The 16,961-nt window shown below is 41.6% G+C and overlaps 1 protein-coding gene across 4 annotated transcripts in view; it reads left to right on the top strand.

Moving 5' to 3' along the window:
* sema3c (sema domain, immunoglobulin domain (Ig), short basic domain, secreted, (semaphorin) 3C) overlaps positions 1–16,961 on the top strand; it is a 54,722-nt gene that overhangs the window by 26,544 nt on the left and 11,217 nt on the right. For all 4 annotated transcript variants that reach the window (XM_063905589.1, XM_063905593.1, XM_063905592.1 and 1 more), the window contains 5 exons: positions 9,359–9,519; positions 10,118–10,180; positions 13,026–13,145; positions 15,694–15,784; positions 16,656–16,775. In XM_063905589.1, the coding sequence (XP_063761659.1) occupies positions 9,359–9,519; positions 10,118–10,180; positions 13,026–13,145; positions 15,694–15,784; positions 16,656–16,775 (555 nt within the window). The remainder of the gene's footprint in view (positions 1–9,358; positions 9,520–10,117; positions 10,181–13,025; positions 13,146–15,693; positions 15,785–16,655; positions 16,776–16,961) is intronic.

The raw sequence follows: 16,961 nt of genomic DNA, 5'->3' as shown, positions 1-16,961 counted from the left end.
ATGGGATGAAATATTTAGCCTTACTTATCCTTTCAGTTGGCAGTTGGAGCAGGGGTCCGTGTTTATGATCAGGATCATTTAACCTCATCAGCGGTCTCACCCTGTTCTGTCAAATTTTTTAATACAGTATGTAACTAAATCATGAAAGATTTGAATTTGAAAGTGAGCTAGCCTGCCAGGGCTTTCGCGTGGATAATGTCGACATCGCACACACGTGTTTGGCTAAGATATCGGCAAGATTGATTAAGATAAAGTCTGTTTGATGAGTGCTCTGTCACACCCCAACGAGCCACATGGGCTTGATTCACAGTTTAAACAGAACCAGGCGTGGAGATCAGGAAGGAGGCATCAGGGAGCAAATACACCGGATCCCTCAGCCTCACCAGATTACTCCTCAGTCCCTCATGCCTCATTACTACCTCAACTCACCCCCCCATTATTCATACAGCAATGCTGCTGCTCACACATAGGTGGAGATCTGCTGAGGATGTTTACTTCGTGGTGAGGGTTTGCAAATGCGTATGTGTCGCTTTGTTGGAAATAAAGTGTATATTTGTCCGTGGTTAGTGCCTGGATGTGCATTCCTTCGACTTTATTGGATTTCAGTGGCTACAGGTTCTGCTGAATCACTGTGAAAACGATGTGGCGTTCCTAAAACAGCTACATTCTAGGAAATCTACAAGATATTAAACCAAGTAGATCCCTCAAAAAGCCTACTTGAAAAACATGCCATTTTGAGGCTTTTATCAATCTGATCATGTTCTGAATGAATAAGAGAGAAGATCTGTTTTGGTAGTCTTAGCTGATATTACATTAGCATCTTGTAAGGTAATCTGTCAGATTGTATTCCAATATAAGTAATAATAATTTGATTCCCATGGCAATGTTTCGGTTAGATGATGCTGGTCAATGTCTGTGAAAATGTTAATGTCCGGGACGAATGAGACAAATATTGATTACATATAAGTAGTGTCTGTTAATTTTGCAGGCTATGGAAAGAATCTAGCCATAAACATTTATAATGTTTTAGACGCACACACCAGATTTGTGTGTCTAATGTCTAATGACGCTAAAATGTCAAAGATCACCGTTAACAAGTAGCAAGAAGCAGGCCATGATGTCCATGTCTGTATCGTAAGGTTAATCCTCGCTAACGTGGGACAGCTATCTGTGCCTGCTTTACATTAGACCTCAACATTAACATCTCCCCTTTTCCTGTGGTGAACATAATAATGGCTGTGAAGTAAAATCAGTGATGCTCTGTGATTATAGGGAATTCCTGGCAAGACTAAGCATAGGCCTGTCAAACCTGTTGGCAAGGGCATACAGAGACATGCTACGAATAGCTATAGGTTAGCCATGCCTGTGTGTGTGTTCTCTGAACCTGAAAACTGGTGTATTCATGGCATGAGGAGAGCTATTTCTTAGTGTGTGTGTGTGTGTGTGTGTGTGTGTGTGTGTGTGTGTGTGTGTGTGTGGGTGTGGGTGTGGGTGTGGGTGTGTGTGTGTGTGTGTGCATGTCCCCCAGACTCATGTCCATCTAATTGCTTGAGTTGCAGCATGGACAGTTTCTGCAGGAGCTCCAGCTTGCACCGTCTTTGGGTTGTCAGCAGGTGGGATGTTTGACAGTTCCTCTGTCAGCCTGTCTTTCTCTGCCCGGCCCCTCTGTTTAGTCATTCCTGTGTCTGACCTTGCTAGCCTTGTTGAATGTTTTATTATTCCACCTCCCAACATGTTGAAAGGTAATCAATGACCATCAATACAAACAAAGACAGTGTCTCATCAAGGTCAACTTGAGAATGCTTGGTTTGTACGTTGGCATTATCGCTTATCAACGACCTATTCTTATGAACTTTGTATGCAAGTTTCTTTATACTCCTTCCTTTGTGTGTTGTGTATATCGCAGAATTTGGCTTTTGATTTGTTAAAAACTTTAACATTAGAGCTTTTACATCAATTACGCTTTAAGGGTAGGAAAAATGCATTTATTATTTCTGGATTGAAGACGGATTCCATTCCATTATTGGAAATGTTTTATGACTTGAATGGATTTGTTCTTCAAGCTCCTGGATAAAAGGAGTATTCAAACAGCCCTTTTTGGAGTCTTCAGCCAACTGCAGAAAAAACAGGTGCATTTGTCTTGTTGTTGCCAATACAGCAAAATCTTTGCTTTCACTCAGTACCACAGAAATAACCCCTCGACCCTCCACATCATGTCACTGAGGAAATATTGCTTTTTTAACCTAAGACAGCCCCAGCCTTGAAGATGGCAGAGAGGAGACCCACCTGGTTGAGCTTTTTTCCTTTGGTTGTCCTCCATGACTAGTAAAAACATCAAATCTGAGAATCCTTTGACCCGTATCTCCTGCAAGCCGCCCCTTGCTCTGGGAGTCTCTGCAAGAGCCTCTCAACAGTAAAGTCAGAGAGATTTACTGTCTCCTGGAGATGAATAGAGGTTCCTGCAGGTGAAAGCTCACGGCTAAGAGGCTGGTGGTACGGGCTGGTTCTATGCAAAGGAGCGGTCGCCAGTGACATGTGAAGAGGAGGCCAGGTGCTAATTGGACCATTGGGAACACAAACTAGCTGGCAGGCGAGCAGCGTGATGGACAAGTTGTCATCTCGAGTTTCGGCTCTTGCAGGGAATATTAGCCAATACATTCGGAGGTCAGCCAGGCAATGAAACCAGCAGTTGACATTGGTGCTAGATAACATCACGCCGCACTAACACATACACTTAGCCAAGGGAGAAAATACCCTCTGCGTTCACATGTCATATTTAGATGTGGCGTCTGCTTTGGGAAGCTAAAGTGAGAGAATGCATGCATAAGAGCTCAGGCATTCTATCCAGCCATATGATTCCCATTACAAACGTCTGGATATAGATGATTGGCAACAGACAACAATCATCAAATTAATGAGGCGCGGTAGATATAAAGCCAACTCTGGCTTCTGTCCATGTCAAGTAGTTGCAGTACAGTACGTTTGTGCATGCTGTTTGCATTTTGACTGCTGAGTACAGCGAGCCTGAGAATGTTGAGTATGTTTCTTGGACAGACAATCCGACGACTCTGTCAGCCAGACCTCCTGGGTGGTCTCCACGCACTGTAAGGCACCTTAACTTCCCTACTGCTATATCTAAACGCCACCAGTCATTACTGTATACCGTCAGGCTGATCCCCAAAGAGAATGGATGGCCGTCTCGTTCAAGCAACAGCCATTACTTATCTCTAGAGGGGCCTGTCAGTTGCCAGGATAAAGTCTTTTACTGGTGCAGTATGTCTTAGCAGACTAGCACTGTGTTAGGTGAGTGCAGCCATCCAGAACTGAACCAGAAGAGATCTTAGGCATTGTCCTAACAAAGAGAAATGGTATTTGGCACCAGGTTTGAAGTCAGGCCTCCGTGATGAAGCCCACTCCATCTTGTGAGGAGAGTTGAATTGCAAGGGGGCGGTATAAGCCCCTGCTTCAATATTTATCAAGACGAGTGATTGGGGTCTTCCCACTGGCTGCCCCTAACAACCACAGAACAGGTTCTCCTTGAACTCAATAGAAGGCAAGTCTCATTAACAACAGTTAATTTATTCATGCTGGCCTTTCAGGTACATGGCCAATTGATGAGGGCTGAATTTGCATGGGAGACACCAAGGTTGGATTGTAATTGGCCCGCTGTCCAAACCTGAAGTGTTAATTAGCTGCAGGGACTTTTTGGCTTGAGTTCAAGTACTGGTGTTAATCAACAAACCCAACACTCAAGTCGATCTGTTGCAAGCTGCTCATCCCTGCTTCACCAGGGCTAAGCTAATGTCTGACAAAATAGAACAATGCAGTATTGTTCTGATTTTATGAGGTGAATCCTATAATACGAAACAGCCCTCCATTCTCTTTGGGGATCTGCCTTTGCCACTATTGTACCACAACTTTTCTCCAAAAAATGTACCGCACTGACACACTGTTCTTCCGTCTCTTGTCCGATCAAATTGGAGAAAGACGCTAAAGCTATTGAAGTGACACCAGCTCAGTCCTGGGCGGTCCAAAACTACAGTTGCCTCTCTCATAAAAATCCCACATACTTTCCAGCGACAGTGAATCCATAATTTTTACGAGACTCTGTTACAACAAACCACTCCTTGTATGGACATCCCAAACCAGAACCATGGAAGCCTTGTTTACTACTGGAGTCATTGCTGAATAACTCAGAGTCCAAAATTGTTTGTGTGATCATATAACCAAGTCTGTCTGAAAGTCTTAAGGGTTGAAAACCTGAGTGACACTTCCTTGTGGTTTTTGCTTTCCTCTCCTGGGTATATAATCACAACAGGAAAAAGCAGAGATTCAGCAAATTGAGGACTGCAATCTCCTCTGTACTTTTAACCACATTTTTCTCAATTTCTTCAGGTTACCACAGTCAAATAAAAGAGCATGTTTTGTTGTTTTCCATTTGAGAGTGTCTGTGGCTTGTATTCTATCTGGGTTATTATCGTGGAGCCTGTGCACGGGAACAATCGATTTCCCTCTACAGTTTACAGAAGGCTAAATTACCCCCCGCAACGATCACTGCTTGTTTCTTTGGATATATGTTCTTTAAGGCCTGTAGGGACATATAGTTTGTCTTGTTGTTATGAACCAAAGGCCGTGTTTAAAGGTGAATATGCATTCATCAGACCACCTGTAACAACAGAATTTACCGTAACCTTATGTCATCATTTGTTATTCACTTGATAATTTAGTCTGTTAAATGTCAAAAAGTATTGACAAATTCCCAATGCATTGGTTTTCCGATCATTACTCCAAAACCAAACAATCTTCATGATTTTATACAATTTCTAAGCCAATCTACACTTTTTTGGGGCAAACTCCATCTGCTGAGGCCACATTATTTGAAAGCTCCAGAATGGATAATTAACCTATGTTGTGGCAATTTTATGTTAGATACTTAATTAACTATGGTATTTATTCAAAAAAGTTAATCAGCAGTTTGAAAACAGGGAATTTTAGCATTTCTGCGTCGCTCTAAAAGGCAATCCACCTCTTTTACAATAAAAGGTCATCTGTATGCTTGGAGGGAGCTTTCAAATATCTGAGAAAATAACCCTGATGATGTCAACGGATTTTCTTGGATTGGGATTTGAGACCTCAAGGGCTAATAGGATCTGCTCTGCAGCAAAGAAAGCAACCTGCTGTTTAATATTGAATGAAGGCTGTCGCTTCTCTGCCCAACAAAAGGCTTTTGTGCTGCTTCCGCTTGACCACACAAAAAAATGCATCAAAGAGAGAGAGAGAGAGAGTCTCAGCTCTCCAGTCGCCACCTTGCCCTTTTCAATCACCCCACTGTCTGTCTCAGGGATTAGGGTGGATTGTATCACCATCGGTCTGCCATTTGACCAATGCAAGCACCATGGGTCAAAGCTCAAAGTCAAAGAAAGGACACTGGGGACTGCTGTGAGGTCCACAGGGATGTGTTAGGCCCACCTGCCCACATGCATAATAGAAAACCCACCAACTGTCAATGCTCAAACCCTGCTTCCTCTCTCTTTCTTCATTTTCCTTCTTTCTCCTCCAGCTGCAACGAGGACAGCCAGAAAGATAAAACAACACACAATAAGACATTTCATTGCCTCAGCTTTTTTCCAAACCTCTGTTTCTTTGCACAAAATGTTATCCCTAAAACAGACCCCTTAAATGTCGGTAATTCAGAACAGGTCTCTTATTTTTTTTTGGTCTTTTCAGTATCCACATAAATCTGCTTACATCTGAATCTTCCAAACAACACTGTCCACAACAAGCTGCTTTTCTTCAAAAATTACGTCCACAAACACTTTTGACACTTGTGATGTCAACAACTAGGAATGCATATTAACTCAAGACTTAGTAACTACATGTGGTTCAGAGGATTTATTCATCACTGAAACAAAAACCAAAAACAATTTTGCTCCAACTTTTGTTTTGATATATTGTCCCAACGTCTGATGTGTCACTGCGCGGTTGTGGTGCCTAAAATATAATGGAATGAATTTGGAGCAAACCTTAATCACAGTCTGTCTACAATGACTTCATAGGAACGTTATGAGCTGGCATAGATTCTGTAAACAGATTATCCCAGTGTATATATTAAATGACTCTGAAAAACCTTGACAATAGTTCGGAGCAGCCCACCCCTCTCCCTGAAGGAGCAGGTGCACCATCTGGCAATGGGAACTTTTGATGTTGGTTTACAATGCTGCAGCAGTGCAGGCAGGCATGGCTCATGTGTTTGTATGGGATTGAAAGCAGAGCACTGAGAAGATACTGGATCCAACGGTATGTGGCTCCAAAGGGTTTCAGTTTGTCTCGCAGGGAATGAGCTACACCCATGTGACACCCTCCTGCTGTGTCCCATCACTGCACCCAACCTAACTAGCCCTTCGCCCTCACGAAAAAAGGAAAGTGCCCTATTTCTCCCAACTGAGAAAACAATACAAAGTTCACCATAATATTAAACCGTTATTCCATGTCGCACCACACCCTTCTGAACAATTTGTTCTCCTTGTGGAATTTTCTGGAGTGATATGATAGAAGTAGAGCTGTAGGCCCCGGCCCCTGGCGCGACTGGCTGCAGCACCCGCACCGTATGCCGGCGACCCGGGTTCGATTTCCGACCCGTGGTTCTTTCCGGGTCCCACCCCGACTCTCTCTCCCACTTTCCTTTCACCTTCCACTGGCCTGTCCGATTAAAGGCAAAAAGCCCCTTAAAAAAAAAAAAAGAAGTAGAGCTGTAAAGACAGGAGTGTGCCGTAATGTCTGATAGGTAATGTCATTTAACAGTAGGGCTAACGCTAATTACTTCAGATTAGTTCTAATTTATATCATTTAGTTAAAGTGTCGGATGTTTGTAATGAACAATTGAGCATATGATTGACCTTGAACAAGTTAATTGACATGCAAAAACTTAACTCGCTAAACTAGCCACAGCTAAATTTTTCAAAGAACAGGCTGCCAACAGACTACCAAAACACCTGTTCATTAAATGATGATAAATGCGCAACTGTAAAAAATGATACTAAATGATACCATTTGTTTCAACTGCGCCGACTAAGCTGTTAGCTAGTTAAACTGTAGCGAGTGAATTCAAGAAAAAATAGTAATTCAAAAGGTCAAATTACCTTCAATGTCAGCCATATTAAATAATTAACCATCAAAATCGAGCTTTATATTACTATGTTGTTTTTTTTGAAGGATAAGCATTTGTACACAATAAACCAACTAAAGCAATTAAGGCATGGCTTAGGCTAAATTAAACTTGAAAACTTGGCATAGCTGCTTTGCATTTCTTTTCAAATACCTCTTCTTTCACCTCTTGCCTTTTTCTTCACCCCAAATATTTAAAAAGCTGTGGTTTTTTGGCCTCTCTCTGCCCAATGAAGGTTTAGCTCAACCACTGTGGCCATATACTGTAGGCTAGCATTGTAAAACACGGCTCAGACCATACACTAAACACAGCTGTATGTTTAGTGACAGCTGCAATCTATAAGAGTGTTTCAAAGATTTACTGCCACGTGTAAAGAGAGGTACAGTAGTCCTGACGGTTTTTCTGATTTCCCTCCAAGAACTTGTTGTGTAAAGATGTATGAAATGAATTTGACACTCTGCATGTTTCTAATTAGCTGTATGTGAGTCTTTCGCCCTTGATGGCTCTCACTCTGGCTGATCAAGCCGTGTAACAGGTTGAACCTTTTCAGTTTTCTTGGAAAACAATGCCTCTGCACGGAGAGCTCTGCAATGTTATCCGCGATGCTATCTCTCCTCAGCTTTGAAGCATAAGGCTGATGCGATCTCTCATTAAAAACATTTTGCTTTGTTAAGAAAACATCTGCTTTGCAGGACGCTTTCACCTTTTTAATTGTATTTCCTGGCATGTCAGGTAAAATATGTGCTTTTCATTATGCCTCACATGATGCTTTTGCCTAAACTGATACAGTACAAATACCCAACGCTCACTTCAAGACATTAACCATGTGAGGTATAGGTAAACTTGGGCTGTATAGAGTGGAGTACCGTGGGAAACGCTCCTGTGACTGAAGTGGTTAACCGTCTTTATGTTTAAAGTTAAACACTTCAGTCTTTACGAGGCGAACGCCCCGAACAACAGCCTGTGATCAGAGTGAGGGGTGCCACAGAAAAGCCACTTTCCTTCAAGATAAAAGGGTATGTCACACAATGATGAAAATGTGACTTTAGCCTGAGGCGTAGAAGCAAAGCACAGGCAACCTGTTTGTTGATTAGAGGAGGAAACACAAAGAGAGCTGAGAGAGGGTCAATGGAGGGTAGGAAATGGAGGGTGTAGATCTACATTGCCCCCCACACCCACTGCTTTCAGCACAGATTGGAAAAGTGATAAATATGCATGAGTTTGGCTTCAAGAGTGAAGGCCTTTGAAGGTATGGTTGAGAGTATCTCTGGAGCAAATAGGCTGAAAATAACTGTCTGAGAATGTTTACTTGGTGAGTGAACAATATGCGCTTCTAATGACTAGAAGAGACTCTGCAGGAAGTCTGTTACATAAAGTACATAGTGTTTCTCCCCTGATCCCCTAAAGTACTTTGTAGTCACATCTTTGACTGACTGGATGAAAGTTCATTTTAACCATCCTCGCAAAAACGGCCGTAAACAGTGCGTTGTCCGCGTTGCCTGCAAGTAGCGTTTAACTACCCATGGTTGCGTTTATTGGTGACAGCATTTGGTGGCTTTGGTCATTTTGAGTGGAGCCATGGAAGAGGAAGTCAGGTGACTTAGTGTGAAGAGTGAAGAACAGTGAACGTTGACTTGTTTTTATTTGCGCCACATGCGTATTAAACTCAATTTACGAACTCAATCCTCGATCTTTTGATAAGTCGTTTTTTTTTTACTACAGTACATTAACTAGGTGTTAAAAACTGTCAAGATATTACCTGTCACTGGTAATCTCCAATTGTCACATTTAGGAAAATTGACGATTTAATTTTAAGAGCTAAAAACTACAGATAAACTTAGAACTTAGGAAACGTTTACAAAAAGAGTACAAATCTCACCAGGAATCCAATGCAAATGTTTGTTTTATTGTCAAAAATGTAAAGGTATGATACCAACTCTTGTGATACTGAACAATAAAATTGCAGCATGGAGCCATGTGTTTAAAGAAATCCTAAAAGTTAATATAACTTAGTTTTAGGATGTGTGGGCTCATGCACTAATTAAGAGATACTGTTTTGACAGACATCAACGCAGGCTTGTATGTAGCAGCTCCTCTTGAGTTTAATTTATTAGGAGAATCGTTCTTTAATTTTGGTGTGAAAGCAAGCTTATTTGTTTGACTAAGCCTTTTTCTTCTCTGTGTGTCTCCCAGATCTGCAGGCTTCACCGTCCTTTGAGCACTACAGCATATCAGAAAAGCCCATGGACTACAGGATCCTGCAGATGGACGAGGACCAGGACAGGATGTATGTGGGCTGCAAAGACCATGTCCTCTCCATGGACATTAACAACATCACGCATGGCACACTCAAGGTCAGCAGGTGCTTGTTATTAATGTCAGTCATTATAAACTATTCATACAATTCTGGCATCTCCTTTATCTCGCCACACAACAAAGGAGATTTCACAGGATGTCAGGCACATAAAAAGATCTGCAGCCCTGGTATTATTCTCATCTGTGCAATGATATGCAAATTATCATACATTTGCAACGATTAGAGTAATTTAGGGTTATTCAAAAGAGACATAAAAATGCTCCAGCTCTCTGATAACTGATTCTGTATGCAGTGAAGGAGTTATCGTCGGTGTAATTGACAGGCACGAAGTGCATAAACAGATGGGAAAGCATTTAGGGTCCCCACGGGAGTGATGCACCACATCCATTTTTTCTAAGTAAATTGCTTGATATATTCATTGATTTAGACCTCCAAGCACCTCTCCCGGGTTTAAAAACTCACACATTTTCCACTGACAGTAGCTGGCTATTATCACTGATAAAAAAAATGAAACTTTTACATTTATTTGGTTCATTTTTATAGAATTTAATGTTGGCATATACACATCTCTCTCATGTGTTGATGGCCTCCTGGGCTCACTTCCAATATAAATGCTGTGCTGTTTATCTCACCAGGTGTTCTGGCCTGCGTCTACAAGCAAGATAGAAGAATGCCAAATGGCAGGAAAGGACCCTACGGTAAGAATCCAGAAAGGCCACTTTAACCAATAAATAAGAACAAAGGAAGAAAGCTGCTAATAATCTTAAAATTGATGTTTTGGAGCCCATAAACACTATCTTATACTGGGGTTGTTAATGTTAGCAAACTTAATGTATTTCCTGCCCTGATTGTCAAGATCTAGAGGAAACGTTTTGTCAGCTGTTCCCAGATCCGTTCCTCCAAGTGCGAAAACTGTGAATGCGCTCTCCTGGGATTTCCCTCTCCCATCTGTGAGCTTGTATCATGTCCAACCACATGTGTTAGCCGGCGGCAGATGTCTTCAGGGTCATCGAATGGCCCGGAGTCCTCCTGGCATCGGCCACAATTTGTCAGCCGTGGGAGGATGGAGGGCCACGGAGTGCTGTAGAAAAATAAACCGCAATCAAAGCTCACAAATGGGATGCAGTTCATTGACGCAGAGATTTCATAACCCTGTCTGATTTTGAGAAGCCCTTGACAACAGCAACAGGATTTAATGAAGGCATACGGTAGGACTCAGAAGACTGATTCCTCCTACGCCTCAGTCTCCCTCTAATTGGGTTGTTCTGGAGTTGCTTACAGACACCGCAGTGCGGAGTACAGAAGGAAAAACACTTCCTGAGCAACCTTTTACTAAAATGTAAACCCTAATATTCAAAGTAACAATACAGGTAACTCTAGAAAGCATCATAGCACGAACATTGCTGCCTGTTCGTCTCTACCATCTCTCCATCCCCTGACAGCAGCTGGGGTAATGGAGCCAGGCGTTTGTAGACCATGCTGTAGCAGAAATAGAGAGGAAGCTGTTTCCAGTCACTGACTGATTTGTGCTGCTCTGAGTCACAGACCGCCTGCTGCACATTAGGCTCCCACAAATATTTGGGTGAGCCATCTTTGTGTGGAGCCTGTCAGTGGCAACCTTCTCCCTTCTGTTAATTCACAGCTCTGCCAGTCTCTCTTCAAATGTTCTCATCCGGTCTTACTATTTTTCCACGTTCCTCGGTCACTTTTTCCAACTCTCGGTTTCGTCTTTACCGCAGTATATTTCATTTTCTCTCTTCCATAATGCTGCTCTTCTTTCTCATGGGTTTCTTCATTTGCATCAGAGCCCCCATGTCTCTGTTATGGTTACCCTGCACATCTGTATATATTAAGTTCCTCTTCCCTGATACAATCTGTGGTCGAGAGAGACTCCAGAATGCAACCACACATCGGCTGCGCCGGGGGATGCAAAAGGAGAAATATAGACCAACCAGGTTGATTACATCTGTTTACTGCTAGCTCAAAAGCCTCCACTTTGAACTGGATAAGATCAGGACTCGATTTTGAGACTGGTTGCTGTTCAGAGGGAGATAAAAACAGGAAGCAGCTACCTATTTATCCAACAGAAAATATGGATGCAGGCCTCAAAACTGTTGGGTGTGTGAAGGTTGAATGAGGGTGTAATGAGATGATACAGGAAATCAAAGTGTGGAGAAAGTGAAACGGACAGAGATGGGGAGATAAATAACAGAGATGGGTGTGTGACGGTGAAAATACAGTTGTTTTTCTTCGATAGCTCCCAGTGGAGCTGTGCACCGACCGTGAGCTACAGCAGCTGCCATTCCTGCAGCCACGGCCAAGTTCCTGACGGCTCCCTCGATACGTCTTCCTCTCCTTCACACTTGTTGTTCTTCTTTCCTACAGTCCTTTTTCTGCAAGCTCAGGCTTAATTAGCCACAAAGTCCAGCTCTCCCGCTGCTTCCGTTTGGGTTTCGGTACATGTAAGCAGAGCTGGAGGAAGATCTGCCTTAGCTAGATATATCACATATACTGTACCACTGACACTGTTTTTCCACTGGCCTTAATTCCAGACCGGTGAGCTGTGGGATTGTTTGATTGTGTAAAACTGTCATAGGAAGTCAGATACGTTTGAACTGCTCTTTCATTTGGAATAGGATACTTCAGGAGAGATAAACAAGTTCTGGATTTGGTATTCACGTTGGCTGTGTACCAGGAAATACTGTAGACATTATCCTCTGTAATGTCTCAGTTTCAGTGCATTGCGCCTAGATGAGGTTAAGAAAATATCAAAGTCCTTTTTTAACATGCTGTGAAGTTTTTCCATCTGCTATTCATATTGAGAAGTTATTAAAAGGTATTTAAGCTTATATAATGTTAAATGTAATGATTGATGAACAGTGGCTACAAGTAACACTTAAGTTAAATGCTGAATTATTGCTTTTAGATATCTGTATCACTACTAAACAGAAACTAAGAGTTACTTATTCCTCAATGCAGTACTCTGAATAATAAATGGATTTAGGAATACATGGACTGAAAAAATTGCATTATGTCTTTGTGATTGAAAATACTATTCCGATCAGTCCTTGCCATTTAAGGAGAAAACAATTATATGTGGGAAAATCCGACCTTATGTTTTCTTAAAAATGGACATACAAGAGAAAAGGCTTCGTGATAACGGCATTTAAAAAAGTCAAAGCAAGCCATTGTCGGTTTTCCGTCTAACTTTGGTTATATAATTATATTTACAGTCTAAGGTTATATTGTACAACAATATTTATCTGAAGTTGGCTACCTTTTAGAGGTCATAAGCTACCGGCCACATGAAGTCATGTACGACTTCAAAAGAAAACATGGTATGTTTGGCAAAGAATTCAAATCCTCATTTGCACAGGAAATCCCCAAAACGCTTCATAGACTTTAAAGTATTGTGCTATAACAAGGAGCTTATGAATCAGAGCCAAACCATTATATTACAGTTATTCTGAGTGACATTTTTACTGTTGTTTCTCACCTACTGAACTTTTAACATGTCTCTTTTTGTTTATCTTTACCTTCCAGCATGGCTGTGGGAACTTCATCCGGGTGGTGCAGCCGTATAACAGAACCCATCTGTTCATGTGCGGGAGCGGAGCGTACAGTCCCGTCTGTGCGTACATCAACAGGGGCCGCAGACCAGAGGTGGGAACACCATGACGGACTCACTCCACTAAATATACAAACTCCTTATGGTGTAAACCATGTTTAGGGATTGTGGCCTGCATCACATCCATGACTGGAACCTTGAGAAGCCAGAGGTCGAAAACTCTAAATATGCTTGATGGATTTTTCCTCCTGGTTTTCCATTCAATTACTTTGGGATACACTGCAGGCTGCTGAATGATACTACACCATTAACATGACATTTGTTCAAGCTAATCATAGGGAGTTAACAAAGATAACCCAATATTATTACAAAAACAAACCTATTTTTTTTACTTAATTGAGTTATGCCACTTAAAATGCTTATTACTCAGTTATAACTATAATTATTGGGTTCCTTATTCTCTGAAAATAGTTGACTGTTAGTGTCATCTCTAAGCGAATACAATTCTCATAGTGGGAATACTGCCACCCAGAGCAGGTAAACAAAATAATATGTTGTGTGAGAGATTAGGAAATCATAAAAGAACAGTATAAGATGTAAATAAAATAATACAAAAATAAGCTTGAATCAGACTGTAATCTAGTTTTAGAGGTTAATGTTTGATAGATAAAAATAAGATGTCTTCATAACATTCTGCTGCAAAGGAATTCAACATTAGAGCCAGCAAGTTCTGGAAATGTGTGCAGCGGATGACAACAAGCACAGAGGAAATTGCTATATCATCGTATCATAGTTTATCTTTCCCTGGAAGGAAAATCATCAGATAGCAACTGTGAGCATATTCTTCCTGTCAACTACGACTGTAGCAGTGTCACCACATGACTAGAAAGACTTCATAACTTTATATAAGCAACGTTTTCCTGTATTGCCACGAGAGAGTAGCTGCTGAGGATAAGAGGGAGAAAATTGAGCTCTAGTGGCAGGAACAGAGGGCTTATTTCTGGGCACTGTTCTCTCATTTCCAGCCCCTCGAAGTGAGAGCAGGGAAAGTCCTCCAGGAGAAAAGTGCTATTAGCCACAGACTGCTGCCAATATGCACAGCGAGTGAGCCTCCATACACGCTCTTGACGCACTGTTGTTCCTTTTGTCATTCGGAGGATTTTGTTTGAAAAGCTGCCTACTCAGTTTTCAACTTCTAAACTCAAACATGTCAGAGTCCCAAGATCAGAAAAGCTCTGTTAATCATAACAAGCTGCTTTATTGGGGGTTGTTTGCAAGTTCACACAATGGGGACCTTTGCCCCGGGAATGTGTGTTGGACTGTTGTGTCTGTTTTAAAAGACAGAAAGGTTATTCACACACATCTATGTCAATCAGTACTCCTCAGATTTGTATTTTACTCAACAATAAATGACAATCTAACTGGGTTAATCTATCTTTGAATTATCTTTAAAATCTTTTATAAGATGTAATACCTCCATTAGAGAAGTTAGACATATCAGTACATCAGTTATCAATTGTTAAAGGAAGAATGTTATTTTAAAGATCTCTCGTATTTCATTCTCTGATTTGAGCAAATGATCAATAAACAAATCTGAGATTCAAGGGGAGTATTAGGAAGTCGTCCTTCTTCGGCAGATCATTGAGAAACGGGATCAGCCCCTTCCTACGTCCAGGCCTTGGTAAAAACCATGCATGTTTGCTATCCTGGCTCCTAAATGGTGGAATGAGCTCCCCACTGTCAACAGCTCTGCATATCTTCCATAGCAAACTGAAATCACAGCTGTTTGAATTGCATCTTGGCAATTCAATTCTTACCAAAAAGAAATGAAGAATTATAGAGTTAGCTTAGGCCTTGTAACACATTCACCAGCACTTACAATGGTGAATATGAAGTGAATATACTTTCCTTGATGTTTTACACTTAATGTAAGTCGCTTTGGATAAAAGCGTAAACGTGAAAAACTGTCTTTTAGTCACAAACTATTAACATACATTTTTCTCTACAGTGAAGTTCAAACATCTATTTTAAACAAAAATGAATTTAAAAAACTCATTCTCAAGTGGATGGGGGCTTAATGGTTTGTTTCAACATCAAATTACTTGTTGAAACTGATCGTTTTACAGTAAAGACAATAAGGACAAACCCATGAAGGAGTCACCTCTTGGCAGACAAACACATTTATCTGGAAAAATGTTCCTTTAGCATTTCCATTCAAGCAAGCACCATCACCCCCATGGGCCAAGCGTTGAAAGGATTTGACGAGAAGGCTCTATAATTTATTTACACAGGTTATTGAAAAAGATGTTAGGCATGCCAGGTTGTCTACAAGTAGATTTAAACTTGGCTGCCATTCCACCTGAGATGGAGAGATGGCTATCAAACACAATCGCAAGTAAAGTTCCTCCCAAACATCCATCCATCCATCCATCTTCTCCCCAAACAGATTTCTCTTTTTACTGTCCCACACGGGCCAGTTAGGCTAGACCGGGCCAAGACTTTCTAAAAAGGATGGAAATATGAGCTTTGCTACCTGTTGGGACATTTGGTACACCCATAAATGTTTTATTGTGGTAGGGGGGAAACACTCCTTATATCAAAACTGTCTCCAAAATATCTGACTTCCTCTTCTCTCTGTCTCAGGAACAAGTGTTTCTAATCGACTCCAGGACCGAATCTGGGAAAGGGAGGTGCTCATTCAACCCTCAAGTGAACACCGTCTCAGTCATGCTCAGTAAGTGCCTCCCCCTTCATGAGAAACTTGTTGTTACCATACAAAAGAAATATTTTGAGAGTCAATCGTTAGAGGTCAAATCTTTTATTAAGAGGATTAAAATGTCAGCTTGGCCTAAACACATAAAACAAGGAACCCCAGAGCCTGGAGTAGTACCTTCTTCAGGTCAGGCTGCACCCTCCCTTTGATCTCTGATTGGTTGAGCAGTGTTGGGTTGCTGTTGACACGCTAAAGGCGACACATAGCACCCTCAGCTCTGCTTTCTGACACCCGAGCATGGCCATGTCAGCAGCGGCTTTGCCAGCTAGTGAGCGCACTGATGCCCGGGAGGGAGCCAGTGGGGAGGATGGAATAACTTTAAAGGGGTAGGAAGGAAGGTGCTTTGCCAAATCAAGGAGAGGTCACAGAAAAGGCTTTGGAATCAGTGATTCGACTGAGAATAAAGAGCATTGTCTGAGCTGGATCAAATCTGCACATCATCTCCCTGTCGTCATGTATGGACCCTCTGTGACTGTCTGAGTGCTGTCAACACTCGCTCCTTAGCGAGCACGATTAGATGCAGGCCACATACCTCTAATCCTCCCCTAACTGTCCCCACATTCTCCAAAACACATGGTCTGGAACCGATGGATGATGAAGTGAGAGTAAAGGAATGATAAAGAGCATGAAGCAGCAGAACACACACAGACTGTAAACCCATTCATAGGACATTTTCTTGTCATAAAATAAAAAATAAATGTATTTTATAAATATAAATCAAAATAGCTGAAGCTGTTTCTGTATTTTCTTGTTTCTAGAAGCACTTTTTATATTTTGGCTATACAAAGTACTGCTTGTTCAATATTGGTGATTTGTTGTGTGTTCCCTCTAGACCAGGAGCTGTTCTCAGGCATGTACATTGACTTCATGGGGACAGATGCTGCCATCTTCAGGAGCCTGACCAGGAGGAACGCAGTGCGGACAGACCAGCACAACTCTAAGTGGCTTAGTGGTGAGCACAGAAACATTGAATGTATATAAATATCTATATATTTATTATACAGAACCCCTGAGAGGGAGGTGAGGAAAAAAAATGTCCAATGTTCTGATTTCAATTGTTGTTTCTCTCTGTTAACGCCTTTAAACGATTATGACTTAATAAGCTTAGGAGAGAAAACAATGTAGAGCAGAATTCTTC

The sequence above is a fragment of the Eleginops maclovinus genome, chromosome 17, assembly GCF_036324505.1.
Source record: "Eleginops maclovinus isolate JMC-PN-2008 ecotype Puerto Natales chromosome 17, JC_Emac_rtc_rv5, whole genome shotgun sequence".
Classification (NCBI taxonomy): Eukaryota; Metazoa; Chordata; class Actinopteri; order Perciformes; family Eleginopidae; genus Eleginops; species Eleginops maclovinus.
The sequence above is the reverse complement of the archived record's forward strand: the minus strand, read 5'-3'. Positions and strand labels throughout refer to the sequence as shown.